General features: G+C 40.0%; 1 protein-coding gene across 6 annotated transcripts in view; it reads left to right on the forward strand.

The window, feature by feature from the left end:
- CASR (calcium sensing receptor) overlaps nt 1-21,987 on the forward strand; it is a 72,417-nt gene that overhangs the window by 21,601 nt on the left and 28,829 nt on the right. For 3 of the 6 annotated variants that reach the window (XM_083826502.1, XM_083826505.1, XM_083826504.1), the window contains 2 exons: nt 12,810-12,908; nt 13,174-13,618. In XM_083826502.1, the coding sequence (XP_083682628.1) occupies nt 13,434-13,618 (185 nt within the window). In that variant the 5' untranslated portion in view covers nt 12,810-12,908; nt 13,174-13,433. Of the gene's footprint in view, nt 1-1,672; nt 3,292-12,809; nt 12,909-13,173; nt 13,619-21,987 lie in introns of those variants that run through there. The other 3 variants (XM_083826506.1, XM_083826503.1, XM_083826508.1) reach the window with 3 other exon arrangements.

The following is a 21,987-nucleotide window of genomic DNA, read 5'->3' on the forward strand; positions in this document are numbered from 1 at the left end:
CTTAAGTGAATAATGTAGTCATAGAAGATAAACAAGTCCTTGCATATCACTTTGATCTTCCAGTGCATTGCACATGAAAATAAGGGTTATTGGTTCTATTCAGGGATCAGCGTATAGTGTACAGTATTGTATTCCACCCTGTGCTACTGCTGCCATGAGACATGCTAGCACAAACCAGCTCTGCAGGGTTGAGTCAGCAAAACCTGCTGTTCTCTTCCTGTAGGACTAGGGCAGGACATATGCCTGTCTGTGTCAGTCACTCACCTCTCCTCATGCCTACATTTCTATTGTTGATTTTCTTCTCTGCCTTCCACTGATCTGTGTTTAGTGAATTTCATGGGTTCAGCAGAACTTCTGTCCTTGTTAGAGTCCAGTATTTCTCATGAACTTACCAAGACTGTCCGTATGTTGATCATACTTTCCTTTCCTGGGGACCTTCTAGGTCCCTATTCACCCCTGCCTTCTTTAACGGGAAGAAGTTACACATAGTATACAGGCAAAAGAAATACAAAAATGGGAGAGTTTTTTGCTATTAGAATGAAAGGAGAGAGAAGAAATCTGGAGAAGGAATAGTTATTCGGTTTAAAAAATTATAACAAAGAGAAAATAGGCAATGGAAAAACGGGGGGGGGGGGGGGGGGGGGGGAGACATCCTGGGACAGTAGAGAACTAGAAGTGTAAAGGAAAGAAAGTGTAAGAAAAAAACAAAAAAAGACCATGAAAAATCTAAAAGAATTTATTATTAAATCATACTGAACAATGATAAATTAAACCATCCAACAAAAAGAAAGTGTTTATTTGTTTTTAATAAGAGTATAAATGAGAACGGAGCAGCCAGCCAGGGGCTACTTTAGCTTCTGATTCAGCAGACCACTAAAGTACATGGTAAGCTTTTAGAATCTACTAAATTTCATTAAAGTCAATCTCACTAAAGTTGAGCACATACTTAAGTGTTTTTTCTGAATTGGATTTATGTTGAAATTGGCTCAGAATTACAGTTGTCCTTATTATTTGGTTCACTGAGGATTCTGCAGGGGAAAAAATGGGATCAAAAATGTGTTTTGCTTCAGACTGAGAGTTTTTTTTTTTTAATCAAATTAAATTAAAAGGGAATTACTAGGCAAAATATGTTTCTCACTTGCAAGCAATTTCACAAAGTTGAATTGGGAAAAATGTTCAGTTCTAAAATCTGATTTATATTTTTTTTCCTAGAGGAAAGTCTGAATCAACCTTCATTCAGCTGATATTCAGTTTGATATTTGTCAGTTTCACATGGAGGAAGCATAGTTGCAAGAAATTTCTGAAATAATTTCTAGCCACTCTTACAAGTCAGGAAGACAAGTCCCAGACAACGAAAGTGATTGGAGTAAGGCTACCCAGTAAGGAGAAAGAAGCAGGTATCATGTCAAAGACCCTTGACCATGCCACCTCTAGGAAAACATCACTTTTGACAAAGCCATACCAAGTTGTTATCAGAAATCTGTTATTCTACTTAATTTTAAAGTTGTACTTCACAGACAGATTGACATTTCTAGTAGCTTGCAACTAACGTCAATGTATCATAGAAAGTTTTGGAAAGAATTTTGCTGATACAACCCAGATTCCTCTCATATTTATTTAGATGATCCAAGCTTATTTTGCTCCTGCTATTTTTAAAGGAATGATCAAAAGCTGGTTGATTAACTCAGAAAAATACAGAAAGATACTTATATTTTTCCTTATTCTAGTGTTCTTATTCTATTATTTCATGTTCTCTGACATTTCATCTTGCTAACCAGAATATCTTACACTGGCCAGTCAGAAAGTGTGAGATCTCTTTTGAATGACACTGCACTACATCATGTAATTTTAACTACTTACAGACCACTGACTACTTTGACATCTCCTACACTGCTCTCCAATTCTTTCCTGCCTCATGACATAGCATAGAAAGGAAACCATTTTAAAATGTCTAATCCTTTTGACCAGTCCTTCTAACCAGTTATTTCCTAAGCAGTTGAAAGACAGAAAAAAAAAAAAGATGGATCTAGGGTACAAAGCATCCAAAACTTGATAACAAGGATATTTACTTCTTATTCTAAAACAGATTAAAGTAGCACAGTTTCAGAAATTATGTTCATGGATTGGCATTTTTTCATATACAAGAACTGATCTGAAGCTTCTTTTCATTTGCTTGTAGAGAAAAACATCTTAAGAAATGCCCTGATGCAAAGTGTGTAACATAACTGTATTTTTTATGGGCATGCCTAGCAAGGAAGAAAGATTGTGCTAGAGGGATTGAGACCTCTTCTCAACCCCAGACATGTTTCTTTTAGGAAAGGAAGAAGATAGACTAAGATCTGAGAAAGATGGAGAAACTTCCAGTTACTTACATAGTGTTGTTCTGTAGGGCAGTGTTGGACTTTTTTCTGTGGGCTGTGAACACAATGCCCATTTACACTTCTGTATCTTCTAAGGACAACCCCAGAAAAGCTATTAACCCTGCAAATTAGGATTTAAGAGAAATTCAGTTGGGTGATACTTGCTGGCAAAGCTTAGATGCAGGAGAAAAGGCTTGCTTGAGATGCAGGACTGTATATATAATATGCAGAAATGTAAGAAACCCTGAAAAGCACACAGATTGAATGCCTGACTGTTTCACCTGCAGGCTGAAGTGTGAACTATCAAACTTTGCAAAGAACATCTAGTGCCATCCCACAAAGTTGTAATGTCCTCATTCTGCAGAGCACCCCTCAGGCTTGATTTTTCCATCTGTCCAGGATTGCCTAGTAACCTCCCAAAAACATGGGGTGGGGTAACAAAGTTGTCACTGGATTGCATACTCTTTAGCATGGTTGGTGGGACTATCTTTAGAAAAAAAGAAAATAAAAATTAGAGAGATAAAGATCATTAAAAAAAAAAAACTTAGTAAAATACTTTACCTCTCATTTTATGGTAACTTTTAAGGGTCCCAATCTCCCCTCTAAATGAAGACAAAAATCATAGAATTATTCAGGTTGGAAAAGACCTCTCAGATCATCTAGGCCAACCCTTAGCCTAGTACTGACAAGTCCACCACTAAACCATGCTACAAAGTTCTACATCTACAAGTCTCGAAGGCCTCCAGGGATGGTTACTCAACCATTTCCCCCGGCAGCCTATTCCAATGCCACACAACCCTTTCAGAAAGAAATTTCTCCTAACAACTGACCTGAACCTCCCATGGAGCAACTTGAGGCCATTTTGCCTCATCTTATCAGCTGGTGCTTGGAAGAAGAGCCTGATACCCATCTTGAGACAACCTCCTTTAAAGTAATTGTAAAGTACAGTAAGGTCTCCCCTGAGCCTACTTTTCTCCACGCCAAACTCAGCTCCCTCAGCCGCTCCTCATAGGACTTGCTCTCTAGACCCTTCACCAACTTTGTTGCCCTTCTTCGGACACACTTCAGCACCTTGATGTCCTTCTTGTAGTGAGGGGCCCAAAACTGAACACAGTACTCGAGGTGCAGCCTCACCAGAGCTGGCTACAGAGGGACAGTCCTAGTCCTTAGTCCTGCTGACTACACTATTTCTGATATAAGCCAGGATGCCGTTGGCCTTCTTGGCCAGCTGAACACACTTCTGGGTCATGTTCAGCCAGCTATTGACCAATACCCCCGGGTCCCTTTCCGCCAGTCAGCTTTCCAGACACTCTCTCCCCAGCCTGTAGCATTGCACGGGGTTGTTGTGCCCGAAGTACAGGACCCGGCACTTGGCCTTGTTGAACCTCATCCCATTGGCTTCAGCCCATGGGCCCAGCCTATCCAGATCCCTCTGTAGAGCCTTCCTGCCCTCAAGCAGATCAACACTCATGCCTAACTTAATGTCGTCTGCAAATTTACTGAGGGTGCACTCAATCCCCTTGTCCAGGTCATTGATAAAGATATTGAGGAGAATTGGCCCCAATAGTGAACCCTGGGGTCACCACTAGTGACCAGCATCCAGCTGGATTTGTCTCCATTCACCACAACTCTTTGGGCCCAGCCACACAGACACTTTTTAACCCAATGAAGCATACATCTTTGAGCAGTCAGCTTCTTCAGGAGAATGCTGTGGGAAATGGTGTCAAAAGCCTTGCTGAGATCCAGGTAGACCACATCCACAGCCCACATTACCTATGATCCTCAGACTGTTGTTATATCTAAGTAATATTTTCACCCACTTTAAACAACCTACAAGATAGTAGGTTTTTAACAAGAGGAGTAGGAAACAGCCAGGTTTGTCTTGCCATGACAAGGCAAGAGAAGACCAGAATCTCAAACATAGAGAGGAAAAACACAACAGATGCAGACCACATGAATTCATTGGCACCTAAAATCTCTAAATCTGAGATTGCTTGAGGGCTCAATGCAGCTCCCAGCATAAATTAGGGTAACCAATAACTGGTTGGTTCATGACAGCTTCTCAAAAGGCTGTTGTGCTCTTAGAACTCCCTAAAATCTGGAAATTGCTTGAAGCCCTGCAGTTCTGCCATGGCTGGTGGGTGGTGATACAGCTCCTAAGCATTTCTTAGCAGTTCATTAAACAGTCTGATGAATTTGTCACGTTGGTTCTTGTCTAGTCATTTCCCAGTGAGCACTGGGGGCACAACAGAATGCTTTGCTTGGTAGGATGCTTTGACATTCTCACTCATTTCAGTGTTCTCTTTTATATTCACACATGCACACTTTTACTATGATTGTGCTGAAACAGGAACAGGAGTGGAAAGATGAAAAGTTGCAGAATTGTCTTATTCCCTCCTGGAGTTTGCTTCAGAGATTTGTGGTATGTCTTGCAGAAATGAGGTTTAGCTCTTATTGTAGAAAATTCTTACACTTCAGAGGAATAAAGACATGCCCTTGAGGTCCTAGGAGCTGCTTCGCAAGCTAGCCTGCAACCTTGCCTATGTAGAAATGGCTCCAAAAACAAACATCACCCGCCACATAGCTATCCACCAGGCTCTCGCGGTTCAGAAGCCACTTGAAGACCCATGTCTGCTAACATCCAATGGTGTTAGCTGAAACCATTAAATGCTCTCAGCTAAAAGCCCAAGTATTTCTCTGAGATTTTTTCTATTTCCACTTCTGTTTTCACTTTTTTTGCTTCCCACCATCAGCAAACACAGAGTTATTTCTACAAAGGAATATCAGTTCCCAGGACCTATATCACACTGATCAGGGATTTTGAATATGCTACTGCTGGTATGCAAGTTATTTTAAAAGTGTTATGTGAATCCCCAAATCAGGTGCAGTCCTGATGGAAGGGTGGTTGTTATAAAGCCATGCAGTCCTAGCTGTATTGCTTGGCCTGAGATCATACTCTCTTTATGAGACAGTAGAGTCTAAAGTAAAGTTTAACTGCCATTGCAAACTGCCATTTGCTACCACCAAATTTGTTTGAGACTCATTGAAACAGTGTTCTGGTTAGACCTGGCTGAGGCTTAGACATCGGTCTGTAACAGTTTAGGATTCCTTGTTCTCAAATTGCTGTTGGGCAGATAATCAATAGTGATACCCTAGGCACATTTCTCCCCCTCTGCAATTAGAAGTCCTGAACAAAGATCAGAGTGTGACTTTTTATTATTCTTTATTACTTGGATGCCAGAGTTTAGTGGTAAAGGAAAACTAGTGATATGACTGTTACATGAAAATAATGCCACAGATATGAAAAGTGTTCTAAACACCTAGCAGATGGTAACCCCCTGACAAAATTCACACTGATGGGCATATCTGATGGAGCAGTATTAAATGTGATACAATTGCCTGGTTTACTATATACATTTTCATATTTAGTTTATCTTGGAGAATTGAAAATGTTAATATAGGGCAACTTCTTAGGTTTCCTTCACCAACTTAAACATGTTCTAAGGCCTACTTTCTTTCTGCAGGCTATTCCTCCCTGTGCTAAGAATGTGTGTTGTTTTTTCTTTTTTCACTTGACCTGGCCAGGTTTTGTTATTTACAAGCTTCAGCAGCTTCTTCAGTATCATGGCAGATTTGTATGAAATATTTTTGGCCTTGCTTTGGCTTCTCTAATGCCAAATATGATTTTAATATATCTTTTTTTAACATGTTTTTCAGTAATATAATAGGATATTTGCATCCTGATTCCTGCCAACAGAGTTCCATTTATACCAGATATCATCCCCTTAAGCTAATAGCAGGGCATGGAAACACTGTCATGTGCTGATAGTCTTGATGATTTCATAAAGTCTCGTTCTTAGTAAAACTTCTAGCATTCATGTTTTTTATTTAATTTAAAACCAAAAGTGTGTAGTCGTTCTTAAATGAAATCATTATTCTAGACCTGAATTCTGCTTTTCACACCACTTGTCTCTTAACTCTCCAAACTTTTCTGAGGTTGAGACCCCATTTCTGAATCATGTCACTTTACCAGACAAAAATCTCTCTGTTATAAGGGGAGGTAAGAACCATTGCCTTTGACACTGGCAAAAATTATTTTATTTTCACCTAACATTTTCCTTCTTTAAAGACAGAACAGTTTAATTCCACCAAGTGATTTCAAATACAGCTCTTCTGTTGGAACACATTAGCAATCTGGTTTTGATTATATCTTTGATGTGTTCATTTTGACCAAACAGGTGCAAAAACACTGTGCTCATGCCTGCCCTGGTGACATATATGAACAATTTACTTCTTCTCATACTATCATGGTACCTCAGAGCTAGAAGTCTAGTCTGGTCTCAGTACTGTGAAGTTTTGTGTCCTGTGTCCATCATCCATTTCTCCATGGAATGCCCTTCTTCAGCTGTCTTGAGCAATGAGATTGGACACAAACTTGACCACATTTATGCTCTCTAATCTCTGTTCTACCCGAATCTCTTCCACATCCATTGAGGGCAGGCATGTTGCTTAATAGGACTCTAGTGGGTAAGCAATGAGTTCGGCTCCTCCAAACCAACCAACACCACAGCTCTGGAACAATCTCACCTGCAGGCTCTGCTTACCATGGGGCATCCAGGCCTCACAAAGGCAAGGCAGACTGGCTAAGCAGGACTATGTGTCAGTCCAAGGTCTTTTGGGGTCTGTGGATGAGGACAGGCTTATTGCCATGGGACACAGCCAGGACCAGGAGTCTTCCCCAGCTCCCCAGCTCCCTGCTGTAAAAAGGTACTGCAAGCCCAGGAGAGTCAGTAGAGCTTGAGCATGTTGGCTCCTTGTTGGCAACCTTGCAGCGTCCAGGTTGACCACATGCAGTTCAACAAATTTTACCTTTTTTCTGAATGGGAGGGAAAAACTTCTGAAAGATCAGAGTTTCTTCTGAAATTTCAAGGCCTTGTGGATATAAACAGGTTCAACTTTGATTTGTGTTCAGCTGATGATCTACCGTAAGTTAACAACATTGTGCTGTTCCAAAAAAGACAAGTGCCATGCTGAGATGTATAAACAGGGCTGTAGCCTGCAAGTAATCCTACCACTCTACTCAGCTCTGGTAAGGGCCCAGCAAGAACACTATGTCCGTTTCTGCACTACACTAAGTGTGTCTACACTAAGTGTGGAGACACACTAGAGAGAGTTCAGAGGAACGAAACAAGAATAATCTGAGTTCAGGAAAGCATTGTTTGTGAAAAAGGAAAAAAAAATATTAAATGAATATAGTTTGCTTGGTCTAAAATAAGGGGATATAATAAGAGGAAGGGAATTCAAATTTCAAACAGGTGATTATAATGAGGAAGGTGTAAATATGTAATAGACAGGAAAAGAAGATAGACTTAAGCTGCAACAAAAAGCATTTAAATTAGATGTAAGGAAAAATTTGCACTGGAAAAAGTAGAGGAAACATTGGAATAGGTTGCTCTGGCAGTCTGACACATCTCCTTCCTTGTAAGGCTTTAGACAACATATGCTGGGACTAGTACAAATATTGCTGTGCCCATCCTTGGCTAAGGGACGGTCTGCATAACCCCTTGAGATCCTTTTCTACTCTGTTATTTTATGAACTTGAGAAGCTGCTGTTTAAAGTTGTGGTTCACTCCTGTTTGACTAAGAAGTAATACATACTATGAAAGTGCCATTCATATTCTTTTCACACAAAGAACAAACTGAACATTTCTGAATTTTCTGCATGATTCCTGACAGCCATATTCAACTAGCAAAACAGTGCCAATTGCAAATCTCTCAAATACCTATGCCTGTCCAAGGGAACCTCCTCTTCTCCCTCAGGTAGTGTTTCTGCCATGACAGTAGTGTCCCGTTGTCTCCTCCTGCTTCTGGAGCCACTTTAAGTTTCTCCACTTAAGTTTAGGTGAGATAGCTGGTATTTTACTTCCATTTCCAAAAGAGTTTAAAATCAAAAAGTCTGACAAAACACAAGAAAAAAATATAGTTAAAGAGTACTTTAAAGTTTTCTGCACTGGAGAGCATATAATCACAGTATTTACACACTAATACTAAATAATGTTTTAAATATAAAACTATTTGCAAAGGAAAGAAAATAGTAACAAAGCTTCTTTCTAAATTTAGTTGCTTGTTAATTTAATCTTTTCAATTTGTTAGCTGAAAACTGCAGGAGCACAGTAATTTGTTCTATTAGTGGTACAATTTCCACCTGTATTTTGCTAAATTCTTATGTCTTCAGGCATGCATTAGCAGGTAGTTCAATATTAGGCTGCATAACACTCTCCTTTAATAAGGAAGAGGCCCATTATCTTAATCCAATTATAGAAAAGAGACCTGAAGGAAGATTTGCTGCAATGAAAGATGATGCTAGAGGATATTAGCTCTTGCTACTGGCAGCGAGCAAATAGCTGCTCATCACAAAATCAGTATCTTAAATTTTTTTCAACCTCAGGCACAGAGAGCACTTGAAAGCAGCTGGGAGACTTGTGTCATATTAAATGAGTTGAAGATACCTGATATCCCAGCTATAGGAGGTATTTAGTTATGGACAGTAATCAATTGTGAGATTTACAAGGAGTTGGGCATACACTTAGGTTTGTCTGTTTGTTTGTTTTTCTGGATATCTTACAGGGCATCTGCATCTTTTTTGCCAGTACATCTTTGTACATCTGTGCCTCAGTTTGCTGCCACAGGGATGTGACTTATACATCCACAGCCTATTACAGACAGGACCTGTGATATTATTTCAGTTCTGAGTCCCATTCCTGTGAATAGATAGTTCCAAATTATTCAGTGAGATGCTAAGTATCACCTTATACCATGAATGAGTAACTTTCTTCTCATTGTCTAATGCCTTGTCATGCTCTTGAATGACATCTTGGAGTACTGAGTTCTGTAAATACTGTTTTAAAATTAACCTTTTTTTATCAGTTCAGATCTGTTACCTTTGAACTTTGTCTGCTGCACAGAAAGAGAAAGAATGTGAATTCACTTTTCCTGCATGTAATACTTCAGGCATGTACAGTTGGGTGACAAAGAGAGGTTCCTAAATATTTAGTAGCATCAGCTCAAACCCCTCCACAGCATCCCAGCAAACTAAATTATATTGTCTGTCTGTTCGTGATGAAAACTCTTTACTCTTTCATAAGCAAAGAACCCTAAAGGTAAAAGAAAGCCTTATTAAAGAGAAAACAGAAAACTGGGAAAAGCAGATTATTAAATCAGGAAGATGTGCTCTTGAGCTCACCCTCTTCCCACAGCAGATGTGGAAGTCATTGATCCCTTCCCACCTTGGCTGAGTCCCACACACACTGTCCCCTGAAGAAGCATGCAGACCCCCAGCTCTCTTTGCCAGCTGGAAGGTAGTAAAGAGGAAGGGATGCCCTTGGCTAAATAGTGAGACCATCCCATCTCTTTGCAACCACCTTAAGAAATTATTGCTCCCTGCTTCAAACACCTCATTTCTAAGTACTGTACTCTAAATTCAGCCTTGCTGGTGCTGACCCTCACCTCAATATGTTGTATCAGCTTTTTTTCCTTCCTTTTTTTTTTCTAAGTATAGAAGAAATAAAAATTCAGATGACTTTTCCTCCTGCTTCCCTTTCTTAGGACTCCTCCCTGTTCTCCTGTGAAGCTGCCTTGCTGGCTGGAGTAACTCCTCATCTCCCTCAGCACTGGAGTGATTCCACAGCCTACCTTTAGTCTGGGTACAGCATGTTTTGTCCATTCCTTACTGGAGGTGATGAGTGATATTCTGTTCATACTAGCCTCAAAACTGGTGGTATTTAAGCAAGAGTGCTCAACAATAGCATGACTGCTGTGTCAGTGATGCTGGCTCCTCTAGTCCTTGCTCTCTAAGAGATGCTGGCAGAGTGCTCCCTACAGAAAGTAGCCTCTTGCCAAAGCTCCAGCTTGCCCCTCTTTCCTTTGTCCACAAACGTCAGCCAGGAGTTCTTGATTATTCATTTAGGTTCCATATACTGCCTATAATTTCACATCTTTTCTGTTCTCCCCTTTTCTTCATGTCCTTTTTTTAATTTAAACATTACCAGATTTTCTAACCATGAAATCTCTCCTGGACACACAACTTTTTCACTGTTTTTTTTTGGGGGGGGCTGCTTTCATGTATTCTATATTCTACATTGTGACATGTGTATCTGAATCAACACTATCTGCAAGCATATTTAAGTTGACTTCAATAATACTGTTAATGTTACTTCTCAATTTTAAATCTTGCTGTGCTCCGCAGAAGACCATTTCACATACCTTTTGGCGGCTATTTCTTTCAGAACAGAATTACAGAATTTACTATTGAAGTGTTCAGAAGAGGTCCCAGTTTTCCAGTTAATTTGAATTTGTGCCTCCCTGCTGCCTGATCTGAGGAGTGCTTGGGAAAAAGGACAGGCAGAGTAGTGATAGGGATGCTCTGGCCACAGTTCTCCACACAGGTGTGAACTTTCCTAAGCTGTTCTTTCAATTGGGCAGGGAGTGGTGGTGAGCAGTAGAGAGTGTGTATGGTATACTTGACCTCCCTCCCCGTCTGCAATGTATTTGATGTGCTCCTTAAGCACTGGGCTTGCTGCACATTTGTCAGGTGCTTGACTGTATGCACAGGAAGGCTAGCAATGTGCCAAGGTCATTGCATATAGCTCTCTTCTGCAGCAGGCAGACAAAATGCCTTTGTGAACCAGAGCAGAATGAAACGAGTCTGCAGCTGACTGCAATGATTGCTTGCCTTTCAGTAACAAGTCGCATAGGAACTGGCAGACTTAGCCTCAGCCAGGTGGAAAGAGAGAACCTCAGCCTAGAAAATGCCTGAAATACTTTTTCATACCTTCTTTTGAATCCATAAATGGATTGGGAGGAAGATGACCTTTCGCTGATTGAAAAGTGACAAAGTATTTTCCTCCCTTTTATATTGGGCACCGAGGAAGTAAGAACCACCTTCCATCTGATCCATCTGCTGGGCAAAATAAGAACACAAAAGCTCAAGGACAGTTTTATGCACACTCACTCTATGCTCTAATCTATCACCTGCTAGTCCTGGCTTTGGTCAAAGGTCTGTCATCCTGATGTCAAAGGGCTACACGGCAATACCAGAGGCTTCTCAGTAAAAGATACCAGTCAGATGATAAAACAACGCTCTAACAAGCAGTACAATATATTGCAATATAAAGCAGTGTGACATAACTCCAGTCGCTTGCCAGAATAATGTCCCAAAGTGTTTTTGAGCTAACAGTGTCAGCAGCAGCTGGACATTTCATGTGCATGTTTCAGATTTTGGGGATGGAGATGAAACGCCCACTCAGCAATAGAGATCTAGCTGTCAGGTTTGTCAAAAATGGGAGTTTCAGACTTTGGACTGAGTCCTTTTGATGTTGTGAACATGAAATACATCTTTTTTCACACAAAACCCAGTATGTTCCCACAAGATTTTCTAATGTGACTCCACATTTCCTGGTAGAAAATTGCTTAAATGTATCTTGACCTCTAGCCAAAGATTTGATTCTCCTTGCCAATAAAAATGCATTTGTTTAAGCCAGGACCAAAGTATAGCTTAGAACAGATAAGTGCAGCATATACCCAGCCATCCAAGTGTGCTGACTGCAGAGGCATGAGAATGATGTGAGCTTTGTCTCTCTTCTCCTGTTGACTGCTGCTTCTGGACCTTCATTTTAACCAAAATGTGTGAAATATTTGCATGTGCTTGGTGGTCATAAAGCATGCACAATCATTAGGGCTGAGTAGTAGAAGAACCCCTGTGATAATAGTGTTTCCCTGCAATAGCTCCTCTTTCGACCTGGGTAGAGGTCAAATCCTTTAGGTATATCTACTGCATTATAAACCATCCTCATAAAAAATGTTCTCAGCACTTGAAAAGTCTTGATAATTTGCTTCAGAAATTTAAACCATCCTCAGGATTAGCAGGGTACACTGAAAATTGGCCAACTTCAGAGTTTTACTGCTAGTTTTTACACCTATTACCAATAGGCAGAAGAGCCATTTATGATGAATTTTCATGTCCCCTTCTCCCTTAGAGCCTTTGCCATTTTTGTATGCCATAATTAAGTTAGCTCTTCTTTTGGCAGGCCTGTAGATGTGCTGAAGGGAAAACGTATTGAGCATAGAGAAGCTTCAGTATTTCTTGTCCTAGTAGGGCGCAAGCTTCAAACCACTTCAGCTAAGCCTGGAGTGACATGATGGCTGAACCTTTCAAGCCTTCCCAATTCATTATGGAAAAGTATCTTGACTTCAGATGCTTCCCTGGAAGTTATCCTCACTTTAGATGTCTTTATTCTGACCTTGTTTCATTTTTAGCAAGAATAAGTTCAAAACAGAAAGTAGAGTGATCAATGGAAAGGATAGGATGGAAATACACCAAAACTTTATCCTAGTTATTTGCTTAAGAGAAGGTTTTGATTCCTAATGCATTTGATTTTTCCATATTTCCAGCTTTCCCATCCAAGCATCTCCTACAATGTGCTCTGTTCATTGAGGTCTGATTGCAAGTTTTGCAGAGTCTTCTGTGGCCACTGTCATGTAGAATCACAGGTAGGTTTGGTAATACACTTCACAGGTGTGATAGAGAGTTAGGACATCTGAGAGAATCCCTGACACTTGTTTGAGGAGATATGGCTGTGATCCCTGCAGTGCCTGAACCTCTTTCAAAGGTGGTATGTGTCCTGGGCAGGTTGCTGAGTGGGGACAGCCTGCGGGGGTGGCATACTGAGAGGTTTGTTTGTCAAAGTAGAACCAACCTGGAATCATGGGGCCCTGGTGTGTAGCTGAGATCACTTCTCATTTCTTTCTTTCGCAGTTCTCAGAGGTGGGCTTTCTGTAATGCTTTGGCCATGAAGAAACAAGGACTGCTGAATTGCTGTTTTGCAATGGAGAAGAGAGAGCAAGAAATACCAGCACCGTGGCTTCCACCTTGTTGCTTACCTCCCTGCAGTCATGTGTCCCAAATCCTCCCTGTGCTATATTAAGGAAAGGAAAAGCTTGGACATTGCGACATCTGCTTTCGTACATCATATTTTCCAATTTCACGTCCTATAGCCCCTGGTGAAAAGAGGAACAATGACTTTATATAGCTGCTGTTTGATTCTTTTGCTATTTACATGGAGCACTGCTGCCTATGGGCCAAACCAACGGGCACAGAAGAAGGGAGACATTATTCTTGGTGGATTGTTCCCCATCCATTTTGGAGTGGCTGCTAAAGACCAGGATCTAAAGTCAAGACCTGAATCAGTGGAGTGTATAAGGTAAGCCACAAAAAGAGAAAATAAAAAAGTTTTGGTGGGGGAGTACTACAGTTAACTGCAAGTGATATGCTATAAGCTGTGTACATACAGTCTGTAATCCAGTGCTTGTAGAGACCTGCTCTACAAGGCAGTGGAAAGATATGGTGTAAATAACAGGAAAAAAAAAACTGTAAAGACTGAAGTGTGTATTTTAAAAGAGTATTGCAAGTAATATTGGGACAGTAAAAGAGAGCAATCCCTGCATTACTCAACACTGACAAAACAGGAATATACTGATTTATCTGGCCATTCACAGCGGACATTTGAACAGTATCCAAAAATTAGCTTTCCTAGCAGACAGACAGAAAATCACATGTAGTACCTTTGAGTTCATTTGATTACAGTCATACATGGCAAAATATCTCAGAAATCAGATTTGGAGTTTCATTTACAGTCTGCCTCTCATCTTTACAAACTGTTTGGTTGCCTAAACAAGTGAATAAGTGAGAGTGCCATAGGTCACTGCTTTTGAGAAAATCCCACTGAACACATAGCTGTCCTCTTAGGACATTTACAAAGTCCAGACTTGAACTCTTTACTCAGCTTTTCCTCAGTCAGCTTTTCCTCACTCAGTCTTCTTCTTCTGTGTAAACAGTGTATATAGATTTTGTCTAAATTTTTGTCAGTTAACCCTGGAGGGAGAAATGCACATAAAACCAGCTTCTCTTATTGACGTGTAGGCATTTTTATGATGAAACATGAGGCACTTTACAGCTCTGCACATAATACACATAACAATTGGGAACTGACAGAAACTGATTGCAATTGAAATACACACATACAGCCAAAAAAACAGTTGATAGGGAATTTTGTCATGACCTTGCATGGGAAAGCACTTCAGTGTCATAGACCTCTTCTGAAACCATATGTTATAAATTATATATCTAGAATTATTTGGACCTCTCATCCCAGTTCAGTTCTGTTGCAATGGTAATGAAGAATAACTGACAACATTCCTGCTATGCTCACAGATTCCAGGTGCAGTTTCCTACTGAAATATTCAGCAGAATGTATCCATCCAGGTTATGAGAGCATCTCCAGATGTTCTCATGGGGAGCACACAGAAAGGAGAGTAATTAAATAGGGGTTCTTTTGCCTTCTTAAGTCCGTGTACACAAAAGTCAAAAACTAAATGTATGTAGAATGTCTACTTCATGGAGCAAGATGTAGCTTGTATTAGTAATTTTTCTTTCCTGGATGCAGCAATTTAAAACTGGAATGCTGAGAAGTGATGGAATATTTCAGCTCATTGTCTTCTTTACCTGCTCCATGTGACAGGCAGCACATGCTAGTATTTGCAAACTGAATATAACATTCATTTCTGCTAGCACTGGGTCAGCCTCAGTGACGGTCTTGACAAGGATGTATTGGTAGAATGCATCAGAGGAGAATGTTCCCCCAGAAGTACTGCAAATGTGAGGTTGCCAAAAGATTTGTTAACTAGGCAGCACTGCCAACAATAGGCGTATCCTGAAAAAGTAGACCAGCTGTTTTATGGACACAATGGGAGCTCCTTATAGGTGGCATTTGATCTGCCAAGAGGCATCCTCCACCTGAAATTTCCATGGGTAAAATCTGTGTTCCTCTTACCCCTAAACCAAGAAGCTGCAGGCACAAAATGAAGGAGTTGACTGAAGAAGCACTTATGCCATTTTCCATATTTGTTCAAGGAACTGGACAAATTATGAGATGATAGCATAATGCAAAAGAATACTTAAAGGAAGGCAAAAATCTAGTTGCAGAGGTAGTAGCAACTACAACAGGAGCAATTTGCCTAGAGGTAGCTCAAAGCTCTTTCATTGTACATCTTCACTAGTAAATGCCTATTTCCAGGAAAGGTTTAATTCAAAAATGTTTAGATTGGGCATACCTTTTGAGACTGGCCATCAGATTTTAATGATGAAGACATTTAATCCATGAGACAGTTTATGTGCTGTGGTGAGGTTTTTGTTACTAGTACATGTTAAATTGAAAGCAGATATTTTTGCTGAAATGATTTGCTGTCTCAAGCAGAAGATTCCTCTGTCTGGAATTGCACAGAGATACAGAGATCTCACAAGACAGGACCACAACCAAAAGGTGGTCCTTTTTGGTTTTGGACCCTATTATTAGGCAGTAACCTGGGGTAGGGTTGTGCATGCAGACTCAGTATATTCTCCAAGTCATGAGCTAGAGTCTTCCATATCACAATTCAGTTTCCTCAGTTCTGGGCAGTTGGTTAGTCCGGAAAAATGAAACTCATACTTTCTGGAAAATAAAATTATAGGCTTCAGTTTCTTCCCAAAGTCAAATCTCCCCAGTCTTGTAGCATCAAAAACTTTTGTAGGATGGCAAATCCACTAAAGTAGCATAAGCATGGCAGCACCTGGTGAAACCAACAGTTCAAAATCTGTTTCATACTTTGACTGCCCTTTTCACACTTCTCTGAGCCTTCTTCAGTGGTACTGTATCTTTTCAAAGCTGAGGCTAATTTATTTGATATCCATCCCTTTTTTAGATGGCCTTTAATTTCTTTATTGCATAGGAAAATATGTCACATATCCATTAGGAAAATTAGACCCAGGTCAGTAGAGGAGTCTGTGGGCATCCTCTCTCCTCTGTCTTTCATCATTCTCTCCACCGTTAGGCAATAACAGCAACAAGTCATCAGACCATGACAGGCTCCTTGCCTTGAGTCCAAGAAAAAACCTAAGGGTCCTACTGAAACTCTACAGGTGGTTTGTCCTCTGCGTCTTCTGGAGTTCAGTATCAAACAATTTATGAAAATGTGGCTTTCCTTTCATCTGAGAACCATTCAACCTGATCTGTGCTGTTTGGACTTTTTTCCACGCATGTAGCTCTGTTCAGTGCCATACCTATACTCCTGAACAGGGCCTCTTAAAATGGGTAGGACAGTTTTCCCTCCACTCTTTTAATTTTCACAATCTTCATACTCTTGTGGTACTGTGCTTATACCCCCAGCTCAGCATACAAACCTACTGAGCATACCTTGCACATGATTACTTGAAAAACTGTTCCCATAACCCAGCAGTGAAAGGAAAAGGGAACAATAATGATCTGTTCATAGTTCCTTTCATGCTGATTCTACTGAAAATACATCTTTGCATTTTGAGCAACAGGTTATAGAGTCCAAACTGTAAACTTTCTCATGATTTTGCCACACCAAATGTCATACAGGAGTGAGAGCATTGTGTTTCCTTTGCTTCAGAATTAGTTACAGGGTTTATTGTTTAAACAAAGTGTCCCGCATTTGATATAAATACACCTTCTGTCTTTGTATACCTCAGGTGCTGTCACAGCAACTTTCCTTATAACATTTGCTGATGCATATCTGATGTGTATGGTTGGAGACAGAGTCTGATTGCAGCACAAGCAATCCCTGACCCCTGTTCCCTATCAGCACCAACAGAGGCCTGTTCATAACCTGATTTCTCTGTCCTTTCTTGATGCCAGGTAGATTAGCAGTTTTAGTGGTGGTAGTGTTGTTAGTGTTATTGTTAGTAGTGTTATTGATAGTATTATTGCACAGATTGGCCATACCCATGGATTCTTCTCACTGTAATGTACTGTTTGCAATGAGCACATACCTTCACTGTGTTGAGATACAGCATAGCCAATATGGTGTAACAAGGTTGTCATTTTTGTGAATATTTCCTTGATTCTGATCAGCGATCTAGACTAGGCCCCACACTGTGACAGCCTTTGAGCTGTGAAACACTGCGTGGTGAGACATTGTCCTGGTGTCATAGTGTATGGCTTCACACTACATGTCTCCAGGACACTTGAGCTCACTGGGTCAACGTGTCTGAGAGAACAGAGTTTTAATGCTAGCCCAAGGCACTCTTTCTTGTGGATGTGTTTGCTAATCCAAATGCAGAACTGTATGCTTATCATGCTATTTAGATCTTCTCTTTCCCCTCCAGCAGCAAGTTATTTCCTTTTCATCTTTCTCTTCCACCCTCCTTCTCAGCCTCCTTCTGAGCTTTGGCCTGCACAGTTAATTCCCTTAACCAAAGTTCTAACTTTTAAAGGTGGTAAGCAACTCGTTATACCTCCTGACTGCAGGAATCTGACAAATGACTGAAGGTCTCCCCTTCGCATATCTTAGTAATAGCAGTGGTAGTAGAAGCAATAACATGTAATTAATGTACTGGAAATCTAGAGAGGACAGAGAAATTAGTATGTGTGTATAACCACTACAGGAAGAGGAGTACTGGTATGAGCCAAGAGGCATATGCAGCCTTTGCCACCATTCTTGAAAAACAATGACGTCAGATATGGGAGAGTAAGTGGAAGCTGTTTAGAACTTTCACATTGCTTTCTCCTTTTCTTTCATATAGTAAAGGTCTCAGTTTCATGCCTTGCAAGTTTTGATAAATGAAGGTCATGAATTCACATGAAGCTGTGAATTCATGACCTTCTCTCCTTCATGGAAACTAACAGATCTCCATTTCCCTGCTGGATCCAGACAACACGAGCTGTTCTACCAAGAACCAGATAAACAAACAATCACTATTTCAGGTTTCTCCTCAGGGTTTCTTGCAGTCATTAGGCTCTGCAATCCTTCATCCTTTCTGACACTCCCCTGTGCATTTATTGGCTTTGGCTTCATCTTACAGATGCAGAAACTTAGAGAACAGCTTGAGCAGGGTCCCATCATAAGCTCATGACAGGAGGAGCATGTGCATCCTGAGCATCCCTGCATAGACACATTTATACCAACTAGAAAGAAACCTATGGGAATTAGTAAGATGTTGTTTGCAATATCATCTAGCAATCTAGTCTAGCAAAAATCTTGTTTGCAATCTTGTCTAGCAAACTGGACTGCTGCAAAAATAAGCTTTCCCCTGGGGATGTGAAGATTAAGATGAAGATTTGTGGAGGATTTTTTTCTAATATCTCTTTTTTTGTTTGTGCTTCTGCCTGGGAACTGAAAGAACAGTGGATTGCTCTGGGTCTGAGGGACAGGTGGGAGAATGGTCACTATAACGGAAGCATTTAAAGAACTGAGTGTACATAAAAATTCAATTCTACAACTTTGGGCACTGAATTATTTACATTAAACTTCCATTTAGAGCTTAATGCCCACTTTTTATAGCAGCACATCTCAGAAATGCTAAAGTGCAAGACTAAGCCAATGCACTTGTAAAAATAACACGTCAGAAAATAAGTTTTGGAGTTTGCTTATTTACCACTAAAACAATACCAGGAGCTATTTAAAGATTCTGGAAGTCTAATGAAATGTCTGTTTCTATTAGTAAATCCTTTGCATGTTGTATTTTCTTCATGGAAATTACCAGTCAAATTTCTGCATGGTTGAAAGAATATGACAGTGACTAGTCACAGTAGTCACAGCAGGTCAACAAAAGGTCAGCTGGATCTGTGTAACCTGCTGCCAAGTTCAAAGGCCATTTTTACCCATCACTCACATACACACCAAGCCAGAAGTTTCCAATCTTTTGTTGGGGTATTACAGTACAATGGAAAAGGATTTATACACACAATTTCCATTCACATAGACTGAAGGAATGATGAAATCTTGCTTCAGTAAGATCAGTTTAGTGTCACTGCGTTCATCTGACCATATCAGTGTTAGCACTTATAGTACTGATGGAATACTCTCATTTAACAAATGAGACCTTGTCTGAAGATCTATGAGGTATTAGAAAAGATGGAGTGAGATGTGTTTGTCTCCATCCCATCTGATCCTCTTCTGCTGATCTGGCGATGCTGCTATCACTAGAGGTGTAACTGGAAAGAATTGCACGTCTGCTGTCCATGCTAGTATGAGATAAATTATCAAAAGCATTTCAAACACATTTGGAATATAACTCCTAGACAAGGCTTCCATCCCTTCCTTTCCTCTCCAAAAGAAAGTCAATCCAATCTCAAACAAATGAAGTGCAGGCCTAATGCTATAAATAAATATTCATCAGGAACATATGTCAGAAAGGAAAAGAAAAGCAGTTGTGTATCATGGGTCCGTTATATCTTAGGTCATGTAATTCAGAGATTGAAAGTTCACAATCTCATAAAGCTTATCTTTAGAAATCTTCACCTTGGTAATGGAAACATATCTGAAAGCATTTTAAAATGGCACTCATTTGAAATCTAAAATCTAGTCACTCTGCATCTGAGTGATGCACATAGCATATTGAATAACAAACATTCTTTGAAATCAAGGAGAAGACAGTCCACCTCTTACTGTTTTTGAAGATACCACCTGAAATATTGCAGCATTTTAGTAATTTAAACCAAATTTCTGTCAAAGGGACAGAATACTCAATCTAACTTTTTTTTTATCCACTTCTATAATGTAATGTGAACTCACTTATACTTATGTTTACACATACTAGAGTGTGTGAAAATCCTTACAGTTGTACTTCCCAACTTCTCAGCAGTCTTCCCTTTAAATATATAAAAATGCTTTTAGTTTTTTTCTGTTTTACACTGGGAGCCTGAATATTGTTCGTTGTTTCAAATCCTATTTTCATTTTAGTTAAAAATATCTGTGCACAGATTTAGATTTTTAAAAAGAAGTATCATAAAACACATTCTTGCTGCCATTCTGATTCCCAGAGTGCATTAGAGACTGGGTGAGACAGCTTGGTATGCCCAGCACATTTGTTTTTTTTTATATTCACTGCCTTATTCACTCTAAGGCTTGCTCTTTTATTTCAGAGCTCTCCCATTGCCTTTCACTCCTTAATGGTTTGGAACTAGAGAAAAAAAAATCTAAATGACCAAATTCTAAATGTAACCCACATTCCAATGTTCTAAACGGTGTCCATTTTCTAAACGGTGATCTTAGAAAAGCTAGCTATCCATTTGGTCATACATTATAACTAAGGATTTTTATTGGCCTCAACGTTTCTGACCTGAAGTTGCTCAAGAGATTTGTGCTGAAACCATGCTGTGTATTGTTTGAGGTACAGTGTCAGAACAGAACCTCTTTTGGAAGTTATCCAAAGATTTCTGGCAAAATGAAGTTGGATAAATTAAGTTTTTAGGACCTAAAGATGAACCTTAAGTGTGATATCTTTAGAATTTCTGATTCCAGATAAGTCAGATAAAACTCTTAGAAAATCAGTAATTTTGGTACGTTCATTCAGCTTTGAAGAAATCAGTCATAGGAAACATAAATTTTGGAAGCAATCCATTTAATCCAGTAATTAAAAAATGTTCTGGTCGTATATCTCAGAAATTGAAAGGCCATGATTTTATGAACCTCATTTTTAGAAACCTTCACCTTGGTATGGAAAAGCATTTCAAAGTAACACTTATTTGAAACCCAAAATCTACCATTTTATATAGATTCTATTCTAGGGCCAACCATTTCCCCAGGCTCATCCTGTTCTGGGTCCCATCAATTTTTCCAATTAATCTCAAGCATAACAGCTTTGACACCTTCCTGTTTCCAACTGCAACTCAACACTAAACTGTAAACCAGTTGCTAACCTGATCTACAGTGCATTACAAGGAAAGGCAAGTGTCAGTTCATAGACGAATTAGCCATTCCAGCTGAGTTATCCCAAAATGTAACAGCTTAATAGACACACAACTGATTGCTTTCAGAGTTTTACAGCTTTTACTGTAAGAGAATAGCACATGTCAAAGTTACTTTCTTCCTGCTGCTTTCCTTGAAGAAGCTTCTCCCTGTTTTGGGTTAGTCACTCACCCAACATCAGCTCCTATTCCATGTCAGAAAACACAGCTTCTCCACTTCAGAGAACAAAGAAAGCTTCAAAAAACGGTGTTTCAGTTTCACAGGCCAGCTCTGGTGGCAACTTCTGAGCTTGTGTCTAAAGCAGATGTATGAAAACACCATAATAAAGAGAATATTATTCTTTCAATGAGAACAATGAAGTACCTAATTAGCAAGTTAACAAGTTATGCTAGGATTTATAACATATCTCTGTTTGCTCATATAAACAGGTTGGTTGTGCCCTCTCTCACAGTGTGAAGTGGTGATATGAGGCCCAGTGTTACAGATGACTAAATTTCCATGAGCAGAGCATCCAACAGCATGCCAGTGCTATGGCTTATCTCACATTGCCTGCCTAAAACCAACAGGCCCTGGCATACTACGTATCCCTGAGCCCAAGTTCCTGTCAGCATCATGTTCAGGCTTAGCAGACACTGCCATCTGCATTCAGAAACATTTCAGAGGAGGCAGGCTGGAAGGAAATCTGGTAGGAGAAGCTTTGTGTTAGAGCATTTGCTGAAGAATCATGAGATCCAGGCCCAGTGTCCTCAGGAGAACCAACCCTCCAGGCATGCTCTCTTTTGACTTTCCCAGAGATCAGGGGACTTAGAAAAGGTCATCTTAT

Source organism: Anser anser (genome assembly GCF_964211835.1).
Source record: "Anser anser genome assembly, chromosome: 1".
Taxonomy (NCBI): Eukaryota; Metazoa; Chordata; class Aves; order Anseriformes; family Anatidae; genus Anser; species Anser anser.